At 32.5% G+C, this 27,515-nt stretch overlaps 2 protein-coding genes across 2 annotated transcripts; one reads left to right on the top strand and one right to left on the bottom strand.

Annotated features, from left to right (window-relative positions):
- Window positions 1-4,737: 4,737 nt before the first annotated feature.
- LOC136974294 (organic cation transporter protein-like) lies at window positions 4,738-14,732 on the bottom strand. The gene is made up of 11 exons (XM_067269131.1): window positions 14,627-14,732; window positions 12,980-13,342; window positions 12,813-12,916; window positions 12,578-12,732; window positions 11,638-11,806; window positions 11,414-11,561; window positions 8,757-8,842; window positions 8,257-8,471; window positions 7,919-8,100; window positions 7,712-7,833; window positions 4,738-4,967 (listed from the first exon to the last, which is right to left on the bottom strand). Exons 1-11 carry the CDS (start codon window positions 14,720-14,722, stop codon window positions 4,943-4,945), a joined length of 1,665 nt encoding a protein of 554 aa, XP_067125232.1. The 5' UTR covers window positions 14,723-14,732; the 3' UTR covers window positions 4,738-4,942.
- A 9,533-nt stretch (window positions 14,733-24,265) lies between these two features.
- LOC136974332 (uncharacterized) lies at window positions 24,266-25,282 on the top strand. Its single transcript, XM_067269186.1, has one exon. The coding sequence runs from the start codon at window positions 24,266-24,268 to the stop codon at window positions 25,280-25,282; it is 1,017 nt and encodes a 338-aa protein (XP_067125287.1).
- The last annotated feature ends 2,233 nt before the right edge of the window (window positions 25,283-27,515 follow it).

Here is a 27,515-nt window from a genome sequence, read left to right as displayed (position 1 = left end):
TTTTTGTGCGATTTTTTATTTGTGCGGTATAGTTGGCGACTAGTTTCGTGCGATTCGTCATGTCTCACGTTGACTTATTATAGCTAAATAAACTTATTATAGCATAAATGCACTTATTATAGTAATATTATTGCATGAATATGCGAAAAATGAAATAATTTACTTTTTAAGTCAACAAAACACCACCTGGACAAAAATATGTAAAACAGACGATAGACCAGACGATGCAGTCAAGTGCTGACATCTGTTGTCAATAAATTCTATTTCGTATGGTTTTGAGTTATTTTCTATGTGAGACTTTTTTTATGCGGTCCCTGTTGACCGCATAAAAAAAATATTTTTTAATTGTGTTGCGAAAACTATTTTTTACAGCCATTCGTGAAGTTTCGTGCGATTTTTTTAATGCGTCTTTTTTAATGCGGTCCCTATCCCCCGCATAAAAACAGGTTTGACTGTACTATATTCACTTAATTACTGCGATAATGATGTAGCGCGAAATGTCATTATTGAGACACGTAGCATGCAGCAATTGCCTGCGTGGAATTGAAAGTGTTTAAGCCTGTGAAAAGCCTATAAGTATTTAACTCTCCAATTCTAACAACTCAGACTTTTTTTCTTTACGGAACGTTCTTAATTCTAATAAGTGTCTTGCAGAAGCTGAGTGAATAAAACTTAACACCGGTAGTCGGTCGTGGTTTCGCGTGTAGCTAAAGGACTAAGCATGTAGAGTTTTCTGGGATTTTTTTTGCGTTAGTAACACTTCAATTAGGGCCAGCTTTACATGAAAGTCTTTCTGGTATGCATCCTACTTGGCAGATTGCTTACGTGTCGCGTTGTCCTAACCAAATAAACCAAACAATTCTAATAATTTTTCTATAAACGCGATATTTAGGAGGACATGCTTAACTATCAGGAAACCTAACCATCCCAGGTTACCAACGAGCACAATATAATTTAAGTGGTTTTCGAGAGTGTCTACTTTAAATATTTCGTCCGTTATTCGCCAAATTTGATTCGTTGGCAGATTACCGTTTGATATTCGACAGTTTCTTAGTGTTAAAAATCCTTTATTCCTCTACTGTACACAATTTAAGAATTTTTAAAATGTGTTAGAGTGGGCACTCGGTGTGATAAATCCTTACGCTACATAACCTTTGTAAATATCAAATACTATAATATAATATAATAGAAGGGTTAAGAGTACGAAATAATCTAGTAATGTTAATCTTTGCATATTTTATTTTTTTCACCAAGCAACGTCGGGCTCATCTGCTACGTATAAATAAAATAGTAAAACGGTTTTTGTTTAATTACTATCCTAAATTCTAAATACAGTAATACCTTCAGCCTACTTTATCTTATTGCTGATAATTACTTCACCGTAGTTATCAAATTTATTGTGACATGAAAATTCTCTCCCGATTAAATCTGTGAAACTTGCAATAGAACAAGAAAATTCTTTCGGAGACGGACAAACTCCCATTTCTTGTATCAGGTCAGTCCATAAGTCCATGCCCATTTTTATGACCTTGAGAAAAATCTTGTTTTGCTGTTAAAAATGTCAGTCTAATGTGATAATTTTTACACTGAAGTGTTAAATTGGATCTCATTCATATAATACTGTTCAGAATTGTGAACATTTCAGTTGTTTATTTTCCTAATGGATGAATATAAAAGACATGTTTTATACTTTTTATTTTTAAGTGGTGAGAATGCTACAAATGCAGCCAAAAAAATAAATACTGTACATAATCAAATTGTAATTAGTGCAAGGACTGCGCAGAAGTGGTTTGAAAGATTTAGAAACAATGATTTTAGTGTGGAGGATAAGGCTCGTATTGGAAGACCCGTTGACTTTGATGATGATGCTTTCTCTGCACTAGTTGAAGCAGAACCATCTTTAACAGTTGATGAAATTGTGGAACATTTAAATTCATCCCATGGAACTGTTCATAGACACCTACAACAAATCGGAAAAGTTTCAAAGCTAGGAAAATGGATACCACATGAACTGTCAATAGCTAACCGACAATAACGTGTAAACATTTGCACGTCTCTTTTATCCGTATTGCTTTAGAACCTTTTCTTGGTAGGCTGGTTACTGGACACGAAAAATTGATCCTCTTTAATAATGTGACGAGAAAAAGACAATGGATGGATCGCGACAAGCAGCCAAAACCGACTGCAAAAGGTGGGTTGCATCCAAAAAAAATTCTTTTGTCTGTTTGGTGGGATATGTCAGGTGTAATTCACTTTGAGCTGTTAGAACCTAATCAAACAATTACAGCTCAAATGTATTGTGAGCAATTAGAGCGTTTAAATGAAAAATTGAAAAAAAAATCGACCGTCGTTAGTGAACAGAAAGCAGGTTCTCTTGCAGCATAACAATGCCAGACCACACGCTGCAAAAATAACTGTACAGAAACTTGAAAGCTACAACTGGAAAATTTTACCTCATCCACCATATTCGCCAGATATTGCTCCCAGTGATTATCATCTTTTTCGCAGTTTGCAGAATTTTTTAAAAGGGAAAACTTTTGAGGATGAGAACAATGTAAAAAAGGCTATTTCTGAATATTTTGATTCAAAACCAAAATCATTTTACGAAGACGGGATTAAGAAGCTACCATCAAGATGGCAAGAAATTGTACAAAATAATGGTGAATACATTATAGATTGAAATAAAATTTAATTAAAATTTTTTGCTGCTTTTTTTGTAGATAAAAATACGCATGAACTTATGGACTGACCTGATATTTCCTTTTTATGTGACGACACTTAAAAGATGGATGTGTCCTTCTTCTAGGTTTTATTCAAGAAAGACGTTTGTCATTTTAACTTTATAAAGTCTTAACTTTACAATTTTTTTATCTGGTAATGTATATTTATTGGTTCTTGCAAGCAACTTTAGTTTTCCTCTTTTATTCGTTTTTTATTAATAAACAGAGAGGAGCATTTAAGTTTTATTGTTAATATAATCGAACCGCACAAATATAAATGTTATTTATGTAACGTTTACCGTGTTTGCTGTATAGTTCATTAATACACGGTCTTAATTAGTATACTTAAGATTAACGAATCTTTACTTCGCTGAAACAAAAGTTACCGAGCCTGCAAACTTTATAAATTTTCTTCTATCCTTCGTATTCTTCTTTAATTTGTCAATAAGTCTTAACCTTGTTACGTATTATAAAAATCGAAGGTTTACATAATTCCACTAAAACTTGAATTCTTATTTTTCGATTTTATAGACGTTTTGTCTTTTGTTTAATGGGAAAAAAATAATTCCACTGGTAAATAAATATAACCGAGACGAGATAGAAACTTGACTCGAATACGTTTATCCGAAACAACAAATAAACCAGAACAAAATAATTTCGTAGTGAAATGGAAAGAAGTTTCACAATTTTGCTAAAAACAGTTTAAAACTAGAAGAAAACAAGAAATGGAGTTTAAGATTCGCTCCTTTAACAGAAAAACATTTAAACTCACTTTAATACAATCGGCCAGAATACAATTTTACGGGATTTGATTGACTTATTCATGCAATTGTTTTGTTACAGTAATTACATATTTGTAAATTAGCTTAGCCAAATGACTTTTTGCTGATTACATCGTCAAATATGAGTTTTATTTAAATATAAATTTAATGTTTGTTTCGTTTATTCGCAACTATTGTTTTAAAACTTTTCCTAAAACAAGAAATTGACATTTGACAGAGACGATAGATATATATTTAAATGGACAGACTATGTATATGCGGATATCCATCTTACAACACTTTTGCTGTTGCAAATGACTGTGAAAAACGCATCTGCACGTAACAAGTGTGGTCAGGGCAAAGTGTTACCTCAACATTAGCGAGGTTGAGGCCGAAGATTTCAACGCGAAAACGTGTACGTCGGACGTTCGGCGCCGCTTTCCTGTAAGCCTAGAAGTTTGACAATGGCGTTTGGAATGTCGAGCATGATTCCACTGACTTTCCGAACGCCATTGTCAAACTTCTAGCCTTACAGGAAAGCGGCGCCGAACGTCCGACGTACACGTTTTCGCGTTGAAAACTTCGGCCTCAACCTCGCTATTTCCTCACAAAAAGGTGCAGATGACGGTGAATTTTAGAGAAATGGCCATTTCGCTTTCATTGGTCCGATGATGTGGCTGTCCTCAAACTCTGTTAGCTGTATGTAATATCATGGACTGCGGAATACTGACATACACAAAATTTTGAAACTACTAAACCCTGCGAGTCTTTTTGTAGCAATTTTATAGCAGATTCATGGCAACACATTGCCTGTAATCAAACTACAATTTTAACAATTTACATATTTCCCAGACATAACTGCATACCTACTAGTTTTTAAATGGGAAAAAACGGTTGATTTTTTAGTTTTTAATGTTTTTATTGACCAACCATTTTTGAATTGTCTACAAATTTTAATTTTGAATTTAAACTTTTTCTCCTTTATATTATTTTTTTAATAAACAAATTCTTTGCGGACATTTTCTTTTTTTAGTTTCTATTTACTCTATAAAATACCAGATAATTCGATTCGTTTCACATTTCAAAATCTTTTTAAAATAAAGCTATGTTAAATATATTTCTTTCTTATTTACATATGAAAGCCTTTCTGACAATCTTAATGACGATAAACATACACATTTTTTATAATATATAAAAAAAATTTATTTCTTGTCTTCATACATCAATAAATTTTCTCTGTGAAATATAGTTTTCCCTCGTGCAATATTAACTGTGCATTTTTAACATTAAGTAATATTCTCTTGAGCATAATTGCTATTAAAAGCTTTCTTAAAATGATCGCAAACTTCGTTAAAATTTTTACAGTGAAATCTAGTTAAATTTTCAAACCATTAATATGTATATTTTATAATTAATCCAGTTTAAAACCGCATAATTTTCTCATTTTTCTTGTCTAATTTTTTATTCCTCTTCATCTTCTGTAGTGCTATTGAACAAATTTAACAATATATTTACATAAATAATATCAAATATATTTCAGTAAATCGTACGTCAAGCAATTAAGTATAAATGATAATATAAATTGTAATATTGAAATGAACTCACTCAGCAATATGTAAATCAGAAAAAACCAAACACCTTATGATGCTGAGAAAAAATTTAATAAATAACGTAGCAAACGTTTTTAGCCAAACCTGTTGGCCATCATCAGGCTAAACATATTCGAATGCAAACAAAATGGAACAAAAATTTAAATACAAATAAAATAACGGATGAAATATACATATAATAAAAAAATCATAATAAATAACAAAGAAATATAAAAATATGTATAGGTTAAATAAATAAATATTAAGCCATTACATAATAATAAATTACATGAAATTCTAATAAATGCAAGATATACAATGATAACAAAATCAAGGCATTAAATTAAGAGCTCTCAAATCTTTTAATTAAATACTTCCAGGCTGAAGGCAACCCTTCAGCATCCCTGGCATTAATGCAGGTATTATGCAATCTGCTCTTAAATATTTCAATTTTCTCGGCGCTAAACGCTAAAGTCGGTGAATGTACAGGTTTAATAATGCCTGCTTCGCCCCATTTGACTATCGAGCCTTCAACCTGCGCCATCTGAGATAGAACTGTGGCGTTAGATCTTTTGCTGATGTTGTACCTGTGTTCCCTTAATCTAATCCCTAGGTTTCTATTAGTGACCCCAATGTAGTTTTTATAAATGCCTAGTTCTTGGTTTTCATAAGGAATTTTGTACACTCCAGCCATTCTTTCTTTATCAATGTTGTCTTTGTCGTTTCTTAATAACTTGTACAGGTTGGGAGCTCTCTTGAAAATTAATTTAGAATTTTTGCGGGCTGAGATTTCCTTCATGATAGCTTCTTTCTTTCTGTCATACGTGAACTTTGTGAATTTGCCGAAATCCCCTCTCTGAGCTTTTGTTTTGTTAATTTTGTAGTTTTTGATTAGTGCTGTTATCATATCCGCCCTGTACCCTAGAGTTCTAGCGATACGTGATATTCTGTAGATTTCTTTTTGTCTATCAACCACACTACTGCAATAGAGAAAAGCCCTGTGAATGAGGGCACGGAAAGCAGCCATTTTGTATTGGTAAGGATCATTAGAACGCGACGGAATGTACAGAGGGCTATGCGTCGGTTTTACGTACACTTTAGTGACGAAATGTCCTTCTTTGAATTCAATGTCAATGTCTAAAAAATGTATCCGTGAGGAACACGTCTGTTCAATCTTTAGCTTGAGGCCGTCATCGTTGTTGTTGATCTTATTAATAAATTCCTCGACTTTTTGGTCATTCTTCCATATTACCAGGACATCGTCCACGTACCTTTTAAAATATACAATGTCATTCATGAAGCCACAAAGAACACTTTTTTCCAACCTTCTCAATACAAGCTCACACGACAATCCTGACATAGGACTTCCCATTGAGACTCCTTTTTTTTGTTTGTATTGACGATCATTAAAGGCGAAAAAAGATTCATAGCAGACAAGGTTAGCTAGCTCTATCAAATCACTACTGTAATTTGCCAAATCTGGGCTCTTGCTATGCATGAAATCTAAAAGCGCTACTTTGCATGACTCAATTTTTATAGAGGGGTATAAGCTCTCGTAGTCCATTACAGTTCCAACCTCATCCTCCATTAAAATTAGATCCTGTATCTCATTAACCACATCCCTGGGATCCTGTGCCACATATATGTTATTTTCGAGTTGAGAGGCGAGAAACTTATGTAATCTCTTTTCAAGAAAAAAGGTTGGTCCTCTGCATCTTTCAACTATGGGTCTTACTTCCTTGCCCTCTTTATGGGTTTTGGCAAACGCAAATAATCTCGGCATACCTGGCCTAGGATTCCGACCATTTTTGAGGAAAGGTAATAAATTAGTGAGTTTAGTTTTTTCAAGTTTCTTAACTCTTCTGTCGACGCTATCGATAATCTTTTCGTCAACCCGCTCGCATTCGGTTTTCTGAATATATTCCTCCAAAGCGTTATTATACGTTTGTCTTTTCATGATGACTAATGCTTTGCTCTTGTCTGCTCTAGTAGTGACCAAATCGTTTTTTCTAAGCCAACATTTAGTAAGTTTGATGTATTTACTGGCATCACATCCTTTTTTCCAAGCCGTCTGGTCTTTAATGACAGTTTTCCATCGGAGATATTCTTTTTCTAAAGAATCTAGCCCAGATATTCCTCTTTCTATTTCTTGAATTGACGTTTCCCATGATTTTGAATTTTCAGGGACAAAGTTCGGTCCCCATTTTAGAAATGAGGATGCTGAAGGGTTACCTTCAGCCTGGAAGTATTTAATTAAAAGATTTGAGAGCTCTTAATTTAATGCCTTGATTTTGTTATCATTGCATATCTTGCATTTATTAAAATTTCATACAATTTATTAATTAATATTTATTATTAATGGCTTAATATTTATTTATTTAACCTATACATATTTTTATATTTCTTTGTTATTTATTATGATTTTTTTATTATATGTATATTTCATCCGTTATTTTATTTGTATTTAAATTTTTGTTCCATTTTGTTTGCATTCGAATATGTTTAGCCTGATGATGGCCAACAGGTTTGGCTAAAAACGTTTGCTACGTTATTTATTAAATTTTTTCTCAGCATCATAAGGTGTTTGGTTTTTCTGATAAACTGTAATTATTTTCTAAAAAGTTCCTTAATAATTTCTTACTTGACAATCGTATCGTTCAAACAAATACTTTTGGTCTCGGCTAAAGGCAAAATTAACAAACCAGACGAAAGAGTCAATATACCTACTAAAATAAAGGGAATGCTCCAGTTCATTTTTTCACTCTGTGACAAATAGAATAAATAAAATTATATTGTAAAGTAGTATAAATAAGTTAATCAATTTTAAGAAAGAAAAGTGAGGTCTTACAAGATCCTTCATAAAAGGTGCAGCGATCGCTCCAATTCTGGCAACTGTAGAACACGATCCGATACCCACGTTACGAACTACAGTCGGATACAATTCTGAAGTAAATCCATATACTGTGTTTATTACCAGAGACATGCAGCATCTGCTTAACACTACGAAGACAATCCTCAGCCATATAAGATCTGTTTACAAAAAACCGTAATATTCAGAATCGTGATAATATTAAAAAAGCAGGCCGTTTCAAAACAAAATTACATACTTTTTTAATTAAAACATTATTTGATATTGTTGATGCTAAAAGTAATTTTAACGACTAGTGTTATTGATTTCAGTTTTACCGTTTGGAACAGCAGTAACGAGTAATGAAGTGATGCCCACTGAAAGGTATCCAAACATCAGAATGCGTCTTCTTCCAAAGCGAGGTAAAATAATGTTCATCACCCCAGAAATGCAAAATTGTAACAAAGAAAATAAAACAAACAAGAGAAAGATGTTTCCTCCTGTGATGTCTGCATTCAATGATAATACGTAGATGTCAAACATTATTACTAACCTAGAAGTAGAGAAAGAGATTCAGTAAGGTGTTTCAATAATTAGGATAAGTATAATATTAAAAGCAGGTAGTCGGTTGGGGTGTGTATCACTCCATTTTTGAAAAGTGAAACCTTCTATTAACGCAATGAATGATTTAATATTATACTACTACAATGTAATTTTGTTAAATTCAATTTTGACAGTTATATTATTAACAGATGCATTACAATTTATTACTTTGATAAATCTAAAAAATAGACAAAATTATTTCTTATGAATGAAAAGCCCGTAAAAAAATGCTTACCATAAGATGTACAGGATGAAAGTAATCTTGCGTAACTCTTTATTTCTGAACAAATGCAAAAAGTCCATTTTCCTCTTCTTCTCGTTCTGAACAATGAAATCACATATAAAGCTAAATTCGTATCTAGTGTAAATTCCGAATATATTAATTATACTGTATACAGTGGTGCCTCGTATAACGTGCGCCTCGAATAACGGACGCTGCGAACAACGGACTTTCTGTTTGGCTGTTACGTGACTCGAGCATAGGACTGGCTGCGAACAACGGACTTTCCGGCATAATTGGTGACTGCTCCATGGGTGCGTTCTTTAATAGCGGTCGCTCTGCGTCTCCGCTACTACGGGAGTGCGCTGCTGTTTGTAGGCATTTAGGAACGACGGTGAAAGAAAGAAAGATGGCAGCGCTCGCACTATCGATGGTATGGTGATGGAGGAATCTTAAAGCTCATATTTTAGAATTATAAAGGCAAAAGAAGGGTCCCAATTTAACCATAAAATGGATTATATGTTGAAAGAGCATTCAAAATAGCCTCGGAAAAAAATTCGTAAAGACACTTACATCACCGCGTGCGCTAACTCGCGCTTTCACAATTTCTAAATTCTTATTCATAAAACCATATAATGGACCCGGAAACGAAACTATCTTAGCCATGGAGTTCGCCATATTGCTTTCCACCGTAAACTACTGCTACAAGCGGCCGTTTTTGCCGTTCTACGGCGTGTACTCCGACCGTAATTTAGGAACGCGTCCGCAGGAATTTTTAAACCGATGTCGCTCGCGCAGAGTTACGCGGAGGAATAAAAGAACGCACCCCATGTTCATTTTTTTATGATACAGTACGGTTATTTTATGCTGCAGAACGAATTAGATGTTTTAACATGTATTTCTATGGGAAAATGCGTTTCGTATATCGGACGTTTCACTTAACGGACGTGCACCTGGAACGGATTAAGTACGTTATAGGAGGTACCACTGTATTTATTGCAAAGAAGCAAACAGTTTGGCAAGTAGCGGATCCAGAAAAATCCAAATACAAGCAGGCTAACGCAAAAATTTAAAACATATGAATAATTATAGGAGCCTTTTAATTTTGAAGTTTGAAATGTTTTTTTTTTTTTTTTTTTTAATTGTCTTGTTTGTGTCAATGGGAATGGCTTAAGCCTCTTTAGCTCCCATGGATTCGACCTTGAGTTCAGCGTTGTCTCTGTCAAATAAGATTAGAACAAAACTATGGCATCCCATAATTCTGATAAAAGTAACAGATTAAAATAATTGTTTAACTTTAAAAAAAAAATCAAAATCAATTACTCAATAAACAAATTCTAATTGAATCATCAACATAAAATGTGAATCAAGACCAAAATTGCAATGATACGGAAGTTTATAAGATGAAAACAGCTTTGAAAATCCAGCAATGAGTTGCATAAATTTCCAGGCGAAAAATATTTATGTATCAGAAATACTATGACATAATAGTAAAAAGTTAAAATTGTGTGTGAGCCATATGTTACGAGATTATATTTAAAAAAAATAATTTTTATTATGAATTGTTATAAATCAACCTCTCTACCTTCTACTATTAAAATTTAATAACATCAATGCACTTTAAATAAAAGTTACCATACCAAATTTTTTTTATTTAATCTTCATTCTGAAATAATAAACGTAGTAGAGGACGAAACACACGCACACATTCACCCACGCATACATAAATACGAATACACAGATTTTCTTACCAGTTTTTTGATTTTTTGGTTTAAGGGTCTCAGAGTGTCAGAATTCGCAACGACCTCAAAGAGTCAAATTTGTCACGAGTACAATATTTTCCCGTGTTTTATACATAGCATCCGGGATAATAATAACGAGATGTGTGAAGGATATAACGATTTGAATTGAATCAATTCATTAATACTTTTGTGAAATAAGTTACTTTAACCTTTTTTGGGCATTGCGTAGTAAACCATGAACACACGGAAACACAGTTTCGATTTCTATTTTATACAGGAAATTACCAGAATCTCGATGTTCGAATTTACTAAGATTACGAAGAACAAACTGCACCGAGGTTAGAGAAAAAATCGGGGTGTCTAAGCGATTGCATATGGGTGATTTTTAATTAATATCCAATCATAAGTGCCATTTTAGTAATTTCAAATCACACCGCCAGATTCCTCGTGAAAAGATGCCTGTTCGACCCTTTTAGCTCTCCGAAGAAGGTTTCTCTTTAATTTATACAGGAGACAGACATTTATTCAGAAATATAAAACATTTATATACCTTCTTGACTCTTTTTAATCTCTGGGTAATAATACAACCTTTCAAGCCTTAACAGTGTCGGGTAATCAGCATATGCAATTTCGTGTGCTATTTCAAAACATAAATTCAATTTTGTATAGATTTAGAATTCACTTTTAATCACAAACTAAATGATGTTTCCCAAACATTTTACAGTTTTGTTGTATTATTTGCGATGTTAGTAACGTCGTCTCTGCCGGTACCACAATAAAATAATAGCAAAATATACTTTGTGCATCTGAAATACAATGCTCAGTGCTTTATAATAACAATCATTATCAGCTTAACGTATTTTACTTAACTTTTCAGGGGTTTGTCATTCAGTACAAACCTCAAAGTACTTATTATTAAAATCGATTTACCGTTTTAATTTTCCAATAAAGTTCTTCAATAATTTCGGTTAAGTCTTCTGCATGCCTTTTATTCATTTTCATTATGTTACGTATAACTTCTTCGGCTGTACGTAGTCTACCGTGAGTTAGTAGCCATCTTGGAGACTGAGGTATAAAACTAATCAAAAACATTTTATATGTTATAAAAATATGTTTTCGATTAGTTTATCACATTAAGGGGAAATAAACGTTACCTGATGAATGTGAGTAATACAATGGACGGCAAAGTGCAGCATAACTGAATATAAGTCCAATCGTCGAGAAACCAAGATAGTCCGGGAAGTATAAGCAATCCAATACCAAAACAGAAACAAAGAGTTACCATGCCCTTTTCTCTGTGTGTTGGTCCGACCACTTCCATAACTGCATACAAAGATCATTTAGTATTATTGAAAAAAAAACGAAAACCCCGTTAAATTTATAAAAACGTATGTAAAATATCAACTTAATTATAAAACATTGACATAGAAATTATATATGTTTTCTTCGTATTAATTACTTATATAGTTCATTGAAATCTGTATCAAATACACGTAATTCAGTTGAATGACGGGAAATTAATACAGTATATTAAGCATAAAATTATATTTACAGTACATACAAACAACGGGAATACTTCGTTAGTTGCAACTACAAAATTTTTATATTATTTATTTGATTCAAACAGTTCAACTGATTCTTAATACATGTTTCTGTATTTCAAAAAGTCTTTTAATTACCGCGTTCTAATTTTTCGCAATTGGTACAACTTAAAATTTTTGAAGTTAAATTCGTGCATACAAAAAGCACAATGATACAAAAGTAAAGTTTTAAGATATTCGTAATTATAACAAATGAAAATAAATTTAGATTGTCAGTATAATATATAATAGTTATTTCTTTGTTTAAGGTACAAACATTTACTGCTGTATTCATGAATGAAAATTAAGAGTTAGGGTTAAAAGTTAATCAATGAGCGTTCACCTACTAAAAGTAACGCAAACGGTGTTTGGTTAACTTCTAACTCTAATTCTTAATCCTCGTTCATGAATACGGCAGTTAAAAAATTAATTTTACAATTAACATTATACGAATAGGAATACGACAAAAAACATTATCTTTCTATTAAGTATAAGAATTCAATTTATGGCTTACCATATACGTAGAACGTCAGATGAAAGCAAGTGATTCCAGCAGACAAGAAGAAACGAGATATAGTAAACATCCAGTAATATGGAGAGAATGAACAAAGAATTCCAAAGGTTGTATGAAGCACGAGACCCGATATTATCACTGGTCTTCTGCCATATCTACGTAAATATTGATAAAATTAATATGCTGTTATAAAATTATAACATTTCAATGGAATAAAAAAGACAGGTTTTTATACCTATCGGATATCTGACCGGATAGAATACCGGATACGAAGAATCCCACGAAGTAAGAAGATCCAGCGAGAGAACTTAACCAAGAACTTTCACAAACTAAATTCCACTGAAAATATCAAATAAAATCAATCTTCGAATATGTATTTAATTATAAAGTTTTTATTGTTACCTTTTCAATGACACTGTTTTTATATTGTGAACGATCGTATTCCCACGAGCGACAAGGAATCTTTGAAAAGTTTTTTCCATATTCTGCATCGTCAATATCGTATACTTCACATCGACTATGTGTTGTTCTCCCGTTTCTGCTCTCCAGGGGTGCGCTGATATTTTTCCACTCTTCCACGGACAAGTTCATGTATTTTGGTGTTCTGGCGCACCAATAATCCACCTTGTATGCCAAGAAAGGCCAATTTAAATTGTTTAATGCCGAAACAATGACAGACCATGCCAACATCCCGAATAAAATTTTTTGCCATTTTCCAAATGCACCGATAAGATCTGTAAAGTCTTGAAATTCTTTCGCCATTTCCTATCAAAACTTACAGTTTTAGTGTTTACCACATTTTATATATTTTGTCCTAACGACTTACATTAGGTCGTTAGGATAAAAATATTTAATCTGGAGAAATAAACAGTAATGAAAACAGTTACATAAATACATAAATGTGTTTTCTGCAGAATTACTAGTAATCGAAAAAAAATCTTTGCAGTTGTGCTACGTTATGACAAGAGAAGTAATGGTGTTAAAAACAATGAATGTATTTGTGTCGTATTTACGAATGATAAACGCAATGATTCATGTATTACTTATTGTCTTGGGTGTGAATGATTTTTATAATTGTTAACAATAATCGAAAATCGTAATAGAGAAAATAGAAGATATGTACAAATATATTCTTCACTTATTTCGATTGATTAACCTTTATAACAATTGGTATCTATATTTTAAAAAGTAACAGTTTAGGTGTGGAATATTGCAATTTTCATAAAGGTTACACGACTACATTACATTGTTAGTCAAATCACCCTCATACTTTCATTAGTAGCAAAATGCCAAAGAGGCTTTTAAGCCCTGATTACACCTTCTGAATGCTGAACTTCATCATAAAATTGAAAATTTTAATCAAGTCTAAGGTATAAACCGAGAAAACTCGCAAATCTCGGTTTTAATTTTTTTTTCAACTGACAGATGGCGTCGTGTAAAACGCCAGGCTAATTTTCGATAACCTCGAAAGTAAATTTTACCCACATGGCAAGGCACAGTGAACATTATTTGGGAGTAGCCACGTATTCTGTATGTTCGTATATGTAGAGTGTAGAGCGATAATCCAGTTACTGTAATGTTCTCAATGAAGTGATACATTTCTTTGTTAGTGTTAATTAATTAGTATTGTTTTATTTATTATTTTTATCAGTTTCAATTATTGTTTATACATCCACACGTCACTTTATAGTTATATATCATATATGGGTCACGTGTTGTAGCCAACAGAGTCAGATGAAACGCTGACTGTGTTGGCTACATTTTAAATATGAGACATGATTATTAGTTTGTATATATATTTAAATTTATATTTTTAAATTTAAAAAAATATATTCATATTTTTCTTATGTTATCAAAATCTTCAATTGGAAGGAACAGGAACTTATTCGGTGGCTTACACTTGAGGCCCATGTTCCAATAACCAAATGGTAGGCAATATTATACGGATATAATATAACAATATACTAACAACTAATATAATTTATATTAGTTATTTACAATAATAACAAAAGGAGAAATCGTCACAATATTATTAATTAGAATTCTTACCTCACCTTCACGCGATTCTTTTCTGTCTTCTGTCGTTGTTTCCATGATGTTCCTCGTTAAAGTTGAATGAAATAAATATAAAATAGAATCCTGCATAAAAAACAATAGCATAAGCCTTTTTTGTCGAAATCACTGAGGAAACGAAATGATTTTTCATTGTCTATAATATAAAGCAGTTTACAAAAACAAAGAAAAGAAGTGTATGAATGAGTAATTAAAAGTAAAATTTCGTGTTGTTATTATAATCTTTCCTAATTTTTAAAGATGTATAGAACAGTTGATTTTCAATTAAAATGAAGCTTTTCGAAACGACTTTACCCTATTTTATAACATATCAAATCTACATCATTTCAGAATGTAATATTAAAAAAAGTAATAACATTTTTAATTAAACGATGGTAATTTTATCGAAGAGTAAATCTAAAGCAGAAGATACCAGTAGCCTAATGAAGAACGTTTGGGCATTCGTTTTGATATGGGAGATCGCTAATAACATATGTTTCGGGCCAATTTTTGAGCCATTTTTGATAAAAAGTTGCATCTTATACTTTGTAAAATACGGTCCAAAATAAACTTAACATTAGCAACGAGTTGCGTAAGTTTCCTGGCAACATTTGGTGACGCCATCTGTTACGATATTTTATTTTAACAAATTATTATATTTTTAAATATTATAAAATAACAAAAAGTTTGATTTTGATATATTTTATTAAAAAAAATTGTAAATGCTAACGAGTAATATCGTCTATTATAACGATTACTATTATAACGAGTAATATCGTCATTAAGTTCCATCTTCCTGGAGATCACGAAAAACATGGAAAATGCCGCAAGATATAAAACGTACACTGTAAACAGAGCATTGATATAATGATAATTAATAAAATACATAGAACTGTTTTTACTTACAAATATGGCGAAATACAAGAATGCATAGAATTGAAATTTATTACTGAATAAAAACTGATAAAAATATAAAATGAAAATGACGGAATGATTTTAAAAACGAACCTTTCGATATGAAACTGAAGCAAGGGTACAGTACATCGTGTGTTCGGAAAGAATTGCGAAACAGCAATCTATTATGTCAAGAAATATAGGAATTGACGTTAATGAGTGGAAATTTTTCAGCAAACACGTTACTTGATATTTAATGAAGTGTGTTTTTAAATAAGTAAAAGATTGTAAATATTAATGAATATTTCAACAATTTATAAAATTAATTACAATTTCTTATTGCGCAAATTCATTATTTCTGCAACTATATTTTTATAAACAATAACAATTTTTTTTTCGAATCGCACAAACTTAATAAAAAAAAAAAACACTCGTTGAACTAATTGCTTCATTATACACTTTCCGAGTTAATTAAAATATATTTCACTTAATACCGAATTGTATTAACTAAAACATATTCGTTTCGTATACTTTACCTTCTAATGTTTTATCGACATTAGAAGATAAAGTATACGAAACGTGGTCAAACTCAACCTGTATTTTGAATTCTGCGCTTTTAATCTTGAATCTTTGAAACTCGCTAATCTTGAATACGTGTGACAATTGACAAAATATTTCTTCTGATAACAAAATCTGAACCCTATTCTCACTAAGTTTGCTTTTTTTCTCAAAAGACTTCCGAGAATTTTTGAAACTTGTCTAATGATGTAATAATTTATCCATAATTTATAGTAAATAGATCTAAAATACGAAATATTTTACTGTTTCACACACTAAAATTACACCGCTATTAATATTTTACACCTGAAAGATTAAATTTAGTGTTTTAATTAAAAAAACTGCTGAATTTAGAAATTCAGAAAGGAAATACCTTACAAATTACTCTACAAATTTATGTTTCTTTTTCCTCAATTCTTTATTATAATAAATAAAAAGAATGCATACGGATTGTATTTATTACATCCATTTCTATGTACTGTACAAGTATTTATCTTCTCAATTTTTTTACTAATTTTATATAATAATTTATATATTATATAAGTGCTCTGTCATATTGAATAATGTAAGTTGCCTTGTTATTCAACATATATCATTTGCGTCTATCTAAACGTGTGTTTAAAACATATTTTATAGTAATGTCGAAGATGTTACTACGTAGAAAAATTTGAATTTTTAGGAATATTTAGCGTTAATGCAAATTAAGTTCCTTTTATCGCGGTATTGACATCGTATACTTTATATAACGCGTTTTATATACATGAAATTTCAAAGTCTACCGTTTTCACCCATCAACTCGCTTTCTGACGAATAATAAATTTAGATTTGCAACATAATTAACATACGTAATATTAAGATAATAATAAAAAATAAATCTATATATATATATATATATATGACTGAGGACGTTCGTTTGTTTGTTCGCTCCTAGACCGTTCGCTCAATTGTTACGAAACTCGGCAGTTACGTTCCGACTTTTTCATCTTCGATTATGTCGTTCATTATCGATTGGATTTCTATATATCGATTAATTTCTGTATATCTCTGATTACCAGCTTTACATATAGCACCATCTATTGCAAAAAATTTAACAAAATATTTAACTAAATATAATTCTTACAAACAAGGATATAATTTTAAAAAGTATATATTATATTCACTGAACTACTGCGTCAAAAAAGTAACTTGCGGTACAAATCGGAAGTTTTTATAAAGTTAATCTGCTCCTCCTTCTCTTACGATTTCCATGTCTTGTCTCAACTTTTATCAATATAACTTCGTTCTCGAGATTAAGGAAGGACAGATAGATAGGTGATGACAATGCAGTGGCGTAGCGTAGTGGGGGCGGCAGGGGCGGCCCGCCCCGGGCGTCACTTATAGGGGGCGGCGAAATTTTCCTCCGCCCCCGGCGGCTGACACCCACGCTACGCCGCTGTGACAATGTGAATTTATAGGCCTACAATCTTTTCAAATTGCAGCCCAATAAGTACCCTCCAAAAACCAAGTGGATAAAACCACCGAACACCAATAGTCAGTCGTGGGTTCGCGTATAGCTAATGGACGTTAAGTTACGGGGTTATAGCTAACACGTTAAGTTAACTGGGTTTTTTCGCGTTAGTAACAATTAAGGACAGATTTACATAAGTCTTTTCGGGAAGCATCCTTCTGGGCAGGTTGCTTACGTGTCGCGTTGTCGTTACCAACTAAATCAAGCAATTCTAATAATTTTTCTATATGTTTAAAAGAATTTACTGCACTACTCAGTTTACATTTCCTATCATAAAAAGTTTGAATGTGTTTGATGTTATGTCCCTGCTTACTTGATTTCTTTAAAATTTCTACTTTTACAAAATTTACAAAACAATTCTTACAATCTTTAAAAGAAATTTATTTAAATTAAGGAAATTAAATCAACGTTAATTCATTATTCTTTATTTTTATAAACTTTATATCTAAAATTATTGAATATTTAAACACATTCTCAGTAATAAGAAAATTACTATATTATATAATTTTTAAATAGAAAAATTGTACAGAGAAATTTATTTATACATTAAAATAGCTTGGAAAAAATTCTCTTAACATTTTAACATTTGGGAAGAATTTCTTCTTAACTTAGCAGAGAAACAAATATCACCATTATTAGAATTAAACTGACCTTGTTATGATTGGAATTGATAAAATTCTTCTTTTGATATTATAAATATATAAATTAACTATTAATATAACTACTTATAATATATTAACATGCTAATATCATACTTCCTATTCGTAGCTTGCCTCTTATACATCTGTCGACTAGAAATCTATCTATGACGTGTCATTTTTTCAACAAAATATAATTGTTTTAATAATAATTATTATCTATATATATAACCCATTCAACAGGTGTCCGTCCGTCCGTCCCGTAATCGTTTGATAACCGACACTAGAGGCGCCCCTATCGTGTGTCATATTTCAAACATTCAAATTAGATTAACAATTTTAATTATTATTTAAATTAACAATATAAATTATTATTATTAATTTGGCCAATACATTATTATTTGGTCAATATAACAATATAAATAATTCAGTATATTTGTAATAGGAATTTATTACTGTCACGGAATGCCTGTAATGTTCACTAGGGGCGAATAACGAAAAACCGGATAGATTTGAACCGCTACGATAAAACGATAAGTGAAATAGTTAAGCTAATATCTATATATATAACCCATTGAACGCGTGCCTGTCCGACCGTCCGTCCGCGTAACGGTATGCCAAAAACGGGCACTAGAGGCGCCCCTATCGTGTATTATATTTCAAACATTTAAATTAACAATATAAATTATTATTTAAATTAACACCCACTAGGGGCGCCCTAGCGAATGTTACCAGCGAAGGTAAATAAACAAATTAAACTATTTTAAAGTATTTATAGAATGTTTAATAACACTAAATAATGATTTTTAATTATCATAAAATTTGTAATGAACGCCCACTAGGGGGCGTCCCGGGCTCCTAGTTCATGAATAAAACATTCTGTGACTTTTTATTATTAACATACAGGTATACCTCGCCTTCTAAACACCGGAGTTCGATCGGAGGTTCAAACCTCACTCGGACGAGTTGGCAGCGGGAGTTTTTTCCGGGTTTTCCTCCTTGCATATGACGCCTGAATAGGGGCCAGCTTTCCCCCAAGTCCTCCCGGAAGGCACTTCTATCTCCCTTTCTCGCGGGGGCCGCCTCCTATAAGGCCGACTTTGGTCGCGCTCGTGACCTCTCAACTGTCTTCTCGGATTGGCTGTCTTCTATAAGGCCGACTCTTCTCACTCTGTTCTCTTCCGGCGTAAAGGCCAGAGTGGCCGCAAACGCCTCTAGGATAAGGATACCTCGCCTTACGTCGGTAATTGGTTCCAGGAGAGGCGACGTAAGACGAAAAACGATGTAAGTCGAACTTACTTGTCACTAGGCTAAAGTACAAATTACCATTCGCAGCTCTGTATTTTATTTATAAATGCATTTTTAATAATATATGGTTAATAAGAATCTATTTTAAGCTTACAAACAAATAAATTTTAGTTTTTAATATAGTACAGAAAAAGTAATCTAAATTTACGAATACATGTACAGTACATACTTGTAAATGTGTACATGTTTACAATTTGGTGATGTTTACAGTACATCGCGGACTCTTTATTTGTGAATGTGGTTTCTCTAAGACATAAAATAAGATGATTTTTTAAGGTTAAATAACAAATACAGTTTTGAAAATTATTTTGCGATAGTAGAAAATAAACTAATTTATGTTAAATTTACCAATATCGAGTGGCGCTGACAACGACGCCAAATGGTAGACATTGGAACTACCGTAGAAAACGCCAATAATGAGCACTTAAAGACCGCTAAATAAGACGACAACACAGAAACACAGATGTTTTCATGTTTCGTTCCCCAGGATTTATGATGATTTTATTAACATTTACTGTAAATGTACATATTTTAATATGATTTTATGTGCTTTTAACGCTTTTCTGGTGATATTACGACTTCAATATTTGTGGCAGACAGATGTAAAGTCGAATAAAATGACTTAAACTTGATTTTTATTTTTCCATACACTTTTTTGACAAATGACGTATAATCGAGAACGACGTAACTCGAAACGACGTAACTCGAGGTATACCTGTATTACTGATGAAGTATACAGGGTGCATAGGAAAGTTCCTTTAACCAGAAAATTCTTGCGAACGGAGAGAGCTACAGCTATGCAAGTGAGGTAACGGTATAGTAAAGTGACTATGCCCAACTTAATGCAAACGACAGCAGCGCCCCTAGTGACGAAATTTGGAAGATGGGCAGTGCAAATCGAAAATGAAAACAGATAGAACAAACTTCCCAATTAGAAAGTTTTAGAGCATCAATTAATTAGTACGAAACGGCATTGGTTCACACGGATAAGATAAATTGTCGCCTGTATATCCAAAAGTGTCCGAAAGCGATGCACGTAATTTTATGTGACGTTTGAAAGAAATAGCCATAGGTATGAAGAAATACTCACAATTTATTGCATAAAATACGTACTTATATCAATACAGTTTGATAACATCACACAAAAAACAATGGAAAGGCAAACTGTCACACAGTGATAACAAGTTAAGTCGAGTATGTTCGAAAACGTATAGGAGCCTTTTATCAATATGTGAAAGACGACTTTATTAAGAATAATGTAAAAATCAATATTTCTAAAATTTTTAAGAACAATATTTTGAAGTTCGAAATGTTTATTCTAATTGTCTTGTTTGTGCCAATGGAGAGGACTTAATCCTCTTCAGCTCTCATGAATTCGACTTTGAGTTCCACGTTGTCCGTGTAGAATTAGATTAGAACAAGTCTATCGCATTCCTTAATTCTAATAAATATAACAGATTAATATATTTCTAACAATTGTCTAAATATAAAAACAATCAAAATCAATTACTTAATAAATCAATTCAAATTCAATATGAATAACATCAACATAAAATGTGAATCGAGACCAAAATTTTCATGTAATAAAACAGATGTTTATAACGACTAATTTGACGAAAATAGCTTTAAAAATTTAGCAAAAAGTTTTCAGCGGAAAATATTTGTCTAACAGAAATACTAAGACATATTAGCACAAACTTAAAATTGTGTGTGAGCCATTCATTACGAGATTTTATTAAGAAATAATTTTTATTATGAATTATTATATCTTATTCTTTCTACCTCTCATAATCAAAATATAACAGCATCAATGCACTTTAAATACAAGTTATCATGCCAAACTTTCTTTCTGAATCGCCATTGTGAGATAATAAATATCACAGAGGCCGAAACACACGCATACGTTCATCCACGGATACGGGAGAGCGGGGCTACAAGTTCCGTTTTTTAATCAACCTTATATTTTGTTAAGGAAACATAATTATATAGAATATAATAAGTATTAAGAGATTAAAATTTAGTAATATCTCTAACTTTGCTATAAATACAGTTTTTGGGGTTGATTTTTTGTAAGTTTTTATAATTAATAATACAATACCTAAAGTCGGAAAGTAACAACTTACCCCGGTTCGGGGCTAGTTGTTAACAGGGTGGGGCAAGTTGTTACGAGATCTATGGAAAGTGTAATATGTAAAAAAAAAACAATAATTTATTTAACTAAGTATGTATTTAAAAACTAATCAATAATATCTTATCAATAATTAGTTGTTTTTCTTAAATTTATTAAAAAGAAAACATTTTTACGTTTCAACATTTATAACTTTTACTTAAAGAAAAGGGGAGAAAGGAACATCCTTTCCAAGTTCTTGAATAACACCAGAAGTTGCAGGCAAATTTACAACTCCCGATGACCCTGGCTGATCCAAGGTTTGTCTTTCGTCAGTAAAGCTTACATTTAACAAATACTCTGCTAACTTGTTTTCCTGTTCTTCAATAAAGACCAATCTTACTTTTTTGTAGCCAATCGCAGCGTTTTCTACTCCAGATTTCAACTTCTTTACAAATCTATATAACGTCATATGACAAATATCTAATTCTCTGGCAACAGTTTTTATTTTTTAACCATCTTTAATAACTGCATCTGCAGCTCTTTGCATCAACTCCTGAGATACAGAACCCCGTGTTGTTTTTCGAATATAAGTCCGCATACTGCAAAAGGAAAAAAAACATTATTTTTACTGCATTACCGGTACAGATGAACTGGGGCAAGTTGTTCCAAGGTCACAACATGCCCCCAAAGAAGGGAACATCTAGCCCCCATAACACATGGGTTCAAAACAGCAACTACTAGATTAGGTTACGAGACATATACAGTTTTAGCGTAGTATATCAAGATACTCCATATATTTTTGAATAAAAATACCAAACAACTAATCGCTAATTATTTAAATTCGCCAGATACACCAAAAATATCAAACACGAAAATATTTACTTATGTGGATCAGCGACGTACAGGCTCTCTTTCCAATGTACCGGACGTCACTGGCCTGATTAAGATAGCTGCCGTCGGTGCGCAGAAACGTTCGAATTCGTGACATATTTACTAATTATATATATATTTTTTCCTTGTGGAGCTATTTCAATTGAAACAACTTACCCCGGGAACTTTTAGCCCCGCTCTCCCCTACATAAATACAAATCCAGAAACTTTCTTATCAGTTTATTATTATTATTATTTTTTTTTTTAATTCCGAAGTTCTTCAGTGTCACAGCAATGATACCCCATTCTCCTTTAAGGAGGTCCAAAAGGCTATTCATACTCTTAAAAATGGGAAATCACCGGGACTAGACAGCATTACGGCGGAAATGGTAAAAGCCGCATTTAACAAGATATCAATAGCCTTTGTCTATCTATATAATGAATGTCTGAGAAAGGGATACTTTCCAGACAGTTGGAAAAAAGCAAATGTGAAATTCATTCCAAAAACCAAAAACGCACGTGACCCAGAGGAGTTTAGGCCAATAAGCCTACTCCCGGTATTAGGGAAAATCTTAGATGGCTTAATAATCAACAGAGTCTATCATCATCTACAAAAGAATAACAAACTAAGTGACCTTCAATTTGGATTCAGAAAAGGGCGTTCTACAATCCAAGCAGCCCTCAGAGTCAAGAATTTCATCAAGAATGCTTGGGAAATGGGTCAACATTCCATGCTCATCTCAATAGACTTTAAAAAAGCTTTTGATTTTCTATGGTGGCCGAGCATCTTCAAACGCTTGAACGAGACTGAATGCCCTGCCAATATTCAAATGATTCTAAGAAACTATTTACACAACAGGACAGCAGGATACTACTCCAACAACATTACAGTTGAAAGAAAGGTTACCAGAGGTTGCCCGCAAGGCTCGAGAAGTGGGCCAGGCCTCTGGAATCTGGGCTTTGACAGCCTGCTAGAAGAATTCAATGAAAGGGAAGATACAAAAATACAGGCTTTTGCCGATGATGTTATATTGATGATTTCGGATAAAAACTGTGACAAACTAGCAGAAAAAGGCAATAAAGCAACAGGGAAAATAGCTGAGTGGAGCCAAAAACATAATCTTCAGATTAACTATAAGAAATGTGAAATACTAGTTAGTACAAAAAAGATAGGGAAAGGACAATTAAAGAGACAAATCGGAATATACATAAATGGGAATAAGATAAAAAATGTCAATGAGATGCGATATCTAGGAATTTACTTTGACAGGGCCCTTACCTGGAAAAGTCACGTAAACCAAATTCATCAAAAAATGCTCCAAAAAGTAAATATACATTTGCAAATATCTCGTAATGTTTGGGGTCTCAACTACAAATCTACAAAGTTAATATATAAAGCGGCAATCGAGCCGACAATTCTATACGGGATACAAGTGTGGGGAGAAGCCATTAACAAAATAGAAATAAAGAGGAAACTACGAACGATTTAACGAAAATTTATGATAAATATCTGTAAAGCGTATAGAACGGCACCAACTGATGGTCTGTTAGTACTGGCAAACATCCTACCGGTTGACCTTAAAGCAAAACAACTTAACTGGGAATGGACATTAATAAAAGAAGACATCAGCAGCCTTAATGCTAAGGATATTGAAAACAAAATTAAGAATGGGCTACTACCCCCGAATAGCAATAACCTCATACAAGAAATAAAAGATAATCAAATTGAGAGGGTAAGGAACAACGGAGACATGGATAAACATCCAGCACAAGATGTCAACTATGAAACAAACATGGATAACAAGAATGTCAACAGTGAAGACTGCTGGAGAGTATTTACGGACGGTTCGAGGAGGGCAGAAGGAGTTGGTTGTGGGATTGTAATCTTTGACCCAAAGAACATTAAGACTTATCAGGCTAGCCTTAAAATGGCGAATTATTGCACAATCACCCAAGCAGAGCTTTGGGGTATTTTCAAAGCCTTACAACATATTGACAAAAAATCCCAATGGTACAAGGGACCTACAATAATATACACCGACAGCAGGGTAGTTATTCACACCCTTAAAAACCAAACTAGAAGTACTTTACTTGCACACGAAACAATTGAATTGGCTCATAGAATTGGCGGCAACAAAATACTCAAATTCCATTGGATTCCTGGCCATAAAGGGTACGAGGAAAACGAGACTGCCGACATGCTGGCTAAGAAAGCAGCAAAAAGCAACCTACCAATAACATATAGTAGAATACCAATCAAAGTAGTTAAGCAAAAAATTAAAGAAATAATAGATCAAAGATGGCAAGAAGAATGGGAACACTCGAACACAGGTAGAACTTTGTATAGCTTCATACCGACGATCGCCGTCAGAAGAGCATGTAGACATCTTAAACCTACCTACGAAATTACTCAATGTTTACTAGGACACGGTAACTTTAATGAATATCTCTTTCGATTTGGAAAGAGAAATACTGATAAGTGCGATATAGACAGTGACAGCATTGACAACGTGACACATTACTTATTCCAGTGCAGCAAATACGAACATCCTCGTGAAACCTTTATGAGACAATGTGTTTTGGCCGGCTCAAATTGGCCACCAAAGCGCACAGCACTTGTGCAAAGTAAAATGTTATTCGATAACCTCTGTAAATTTATAAAAGCAACGAAAAAACTGTCTGCAAGAAAACAGTCAGAATATCCACCAGAAGACAATGAAAGAACTCTACAAGTGAAGAAATTGATTAAATTGTCGACAAACAACTGATCATCTTGTACATATTGTATATAATTGTATATATGTTACAACTGTTCACATTGTAAGTCTCAATGTAGGCAAAGTAGCCTAAATTGTATTTTTTTTCCTAAAGTTTGTTCTGTTAATGTATGCCGAAGCAAGACGACTCTGCAGACCCCTTTCCCTTCATATCCTAATCTTCCATCTAATCTATCACTATTACTTCTTCTTTCCTTTCATTTCTTTCAGGGCTAAGTCAGTCAACAAGATAGACAGCCCTCTTAATCTTTACTCGTAGTAGTAGTAGTAGTGTCAGGATCTGCAACAACCTCGAATTGTCAAATTTGACACGAGTACAATATTTTCCCGTGTTTTATACATAACATTCGGGATAATAATAACGAGATGTGTGAAGGATATAACAGGGTTTGAATTGAATCAATTCATTAATACTTTTGTGAAATAAGTTACTTTAACCTTTTTTGGGCATTGCGTAGTAAACCATGAACACACGGAAACACAGTTTCGATTTCTATCTTATACAGGAAATTACCAGAATCTCGATGTTCGAATTTACTAAGATTACGAAGAACAAACTGCACCTGGGTTAGAGAAAAAATCGGGTTGTTTCAGCGATTGTATATCGGTGATTTTTAATTAATATCTAATCATAAGTGCCATTTTAGTAATTTCAAATCACACCGCCAGATTCCTGGTGAAAAGATGCCTGTTCGACCCTTTTACCACTCCGAAGAAGTGGTAAAAGGGCCTTTTACCACTCTTTAATTTATACAGGAGACAGACATTTATTCAGAAATATAAAACATTTATATACCTTCTTGACTCTTTTTAATCTCTGGGTAATAATACAACCTTTCAAGCCTTAACAGTGTCGGGTAATCAGCATATGCAATTTCGTGTGCTATTTCAAAACATAAATTCAATTTTGTATAGATTTAGAATTCACTTTTAATCACAAACTAAATGATGTTTCCCAAACATTTTACAGTTTTGTTGTATTATTTGCGATGTTAGTAACGTCGTCTCTGCCGGTACCACAATAAAATAATAGCAAAATATACTTTGTGCATCTGAAATACAATGCTCAGTGCTTTATAATAACAATCATTATCAGCTTAACGTATTTTACTTAACTTTTCAGGGGTTTGTCATTCAGTACAAACCTCAAAGTACTTATTATTAAAATCGATTTACCGTTTTAATTTTCCAATGAAGTTCTTCAATAATTTCGGTTAAATCTTCCGCATGCCTTTTATTCATTTTCATTATGTTACGTATAACTTCTTCGGCTGTACGTAGTCTACCGTGAGTTAGTAGCCATCTTGGAGACTGAGGTATAAAACTAATCGAAAACATTTTATATGTTATAAAAATATGTTTTCGATTAGTTTATCACATTAAGGGGAAATAAACGTTACCTGATGAATGTGAGTAATACAATGGACGGCAAAGTGCAGCATAACTGAATATAAGTCCAATCGTCGAGAAACCAAGATAGTCCGGGAAGTATAAGCAATCCAATACCAAAACAGAAACAAAGAGTTACCATGCCCTTTTCTCTGTGTGTTGGTCCGACCACTTCCATAACTGCATACAAAGATCATTTAGTATTATTGAAAAAAAAACGAAAACCCCGTTAAATTTATAAAAACGTATGTAAAATATCAACTTAATTATAAAACATTGACATAGAAATTATATATGATTTTTTCGTATTAATTACTTATATAGTTCATTGAAATCTGTATCAAATACACGTAATTCAGTTGAATGACGGGAAATTAATACAGTATATTAAGCATAAAATTATATTTACAGTACATACAAACAATGGGAATACTTCGTTAGTTGCAACTACAAAATATTCATATTATTTATTTGATTCAAACAGTACAACTGATTCTTAATACATGTTTCTGTATTTCAAAAAGTTTTTTAATTACCGCGTTCTAATTTTTCGCATTTGGTACAACTTAAAATTTTTGAAGTTAAATTCGTCATACAAAAAGCACAATGATACAAAAATAAAGTTTTAAGATATTATAACAAATTATACGTTATATAATTAACGTAATTATAACAAATAAAAATAAATATAGATGGTCACTATTGTAGTTATTTTTATTTTTATGGTATACAGAAAATTTTTAAAACTATCATTATATGAATAAATTAGATGATGAATTGTATCGTTGTATGTAAACATTATGAAAGTACAGTACATTATTTTTCTATTAAGTGT

This window comes from Centruroides vittatus, unplaced genomic scaffold (assembly GCF_030686945.1).
Source record: "Centruroides vittatus isolate TY-2023 unplaced genomic scaffold, ASM3068694v2 contig_347, whole genome shotgun sequence".
Taxonomy (NCBI): domain Eukaryota; kingdom Metazoa; phylum Arthropoda; class Arachnida; order Scorpiones; family Buthidae; genus Centruroides; species Centruroides vittatus.
The sequence above is the reverse complement of the archived record's forward strand: the minus strand, read 5'-3'. Positions and strand labels throughout refer to the sequence as shown.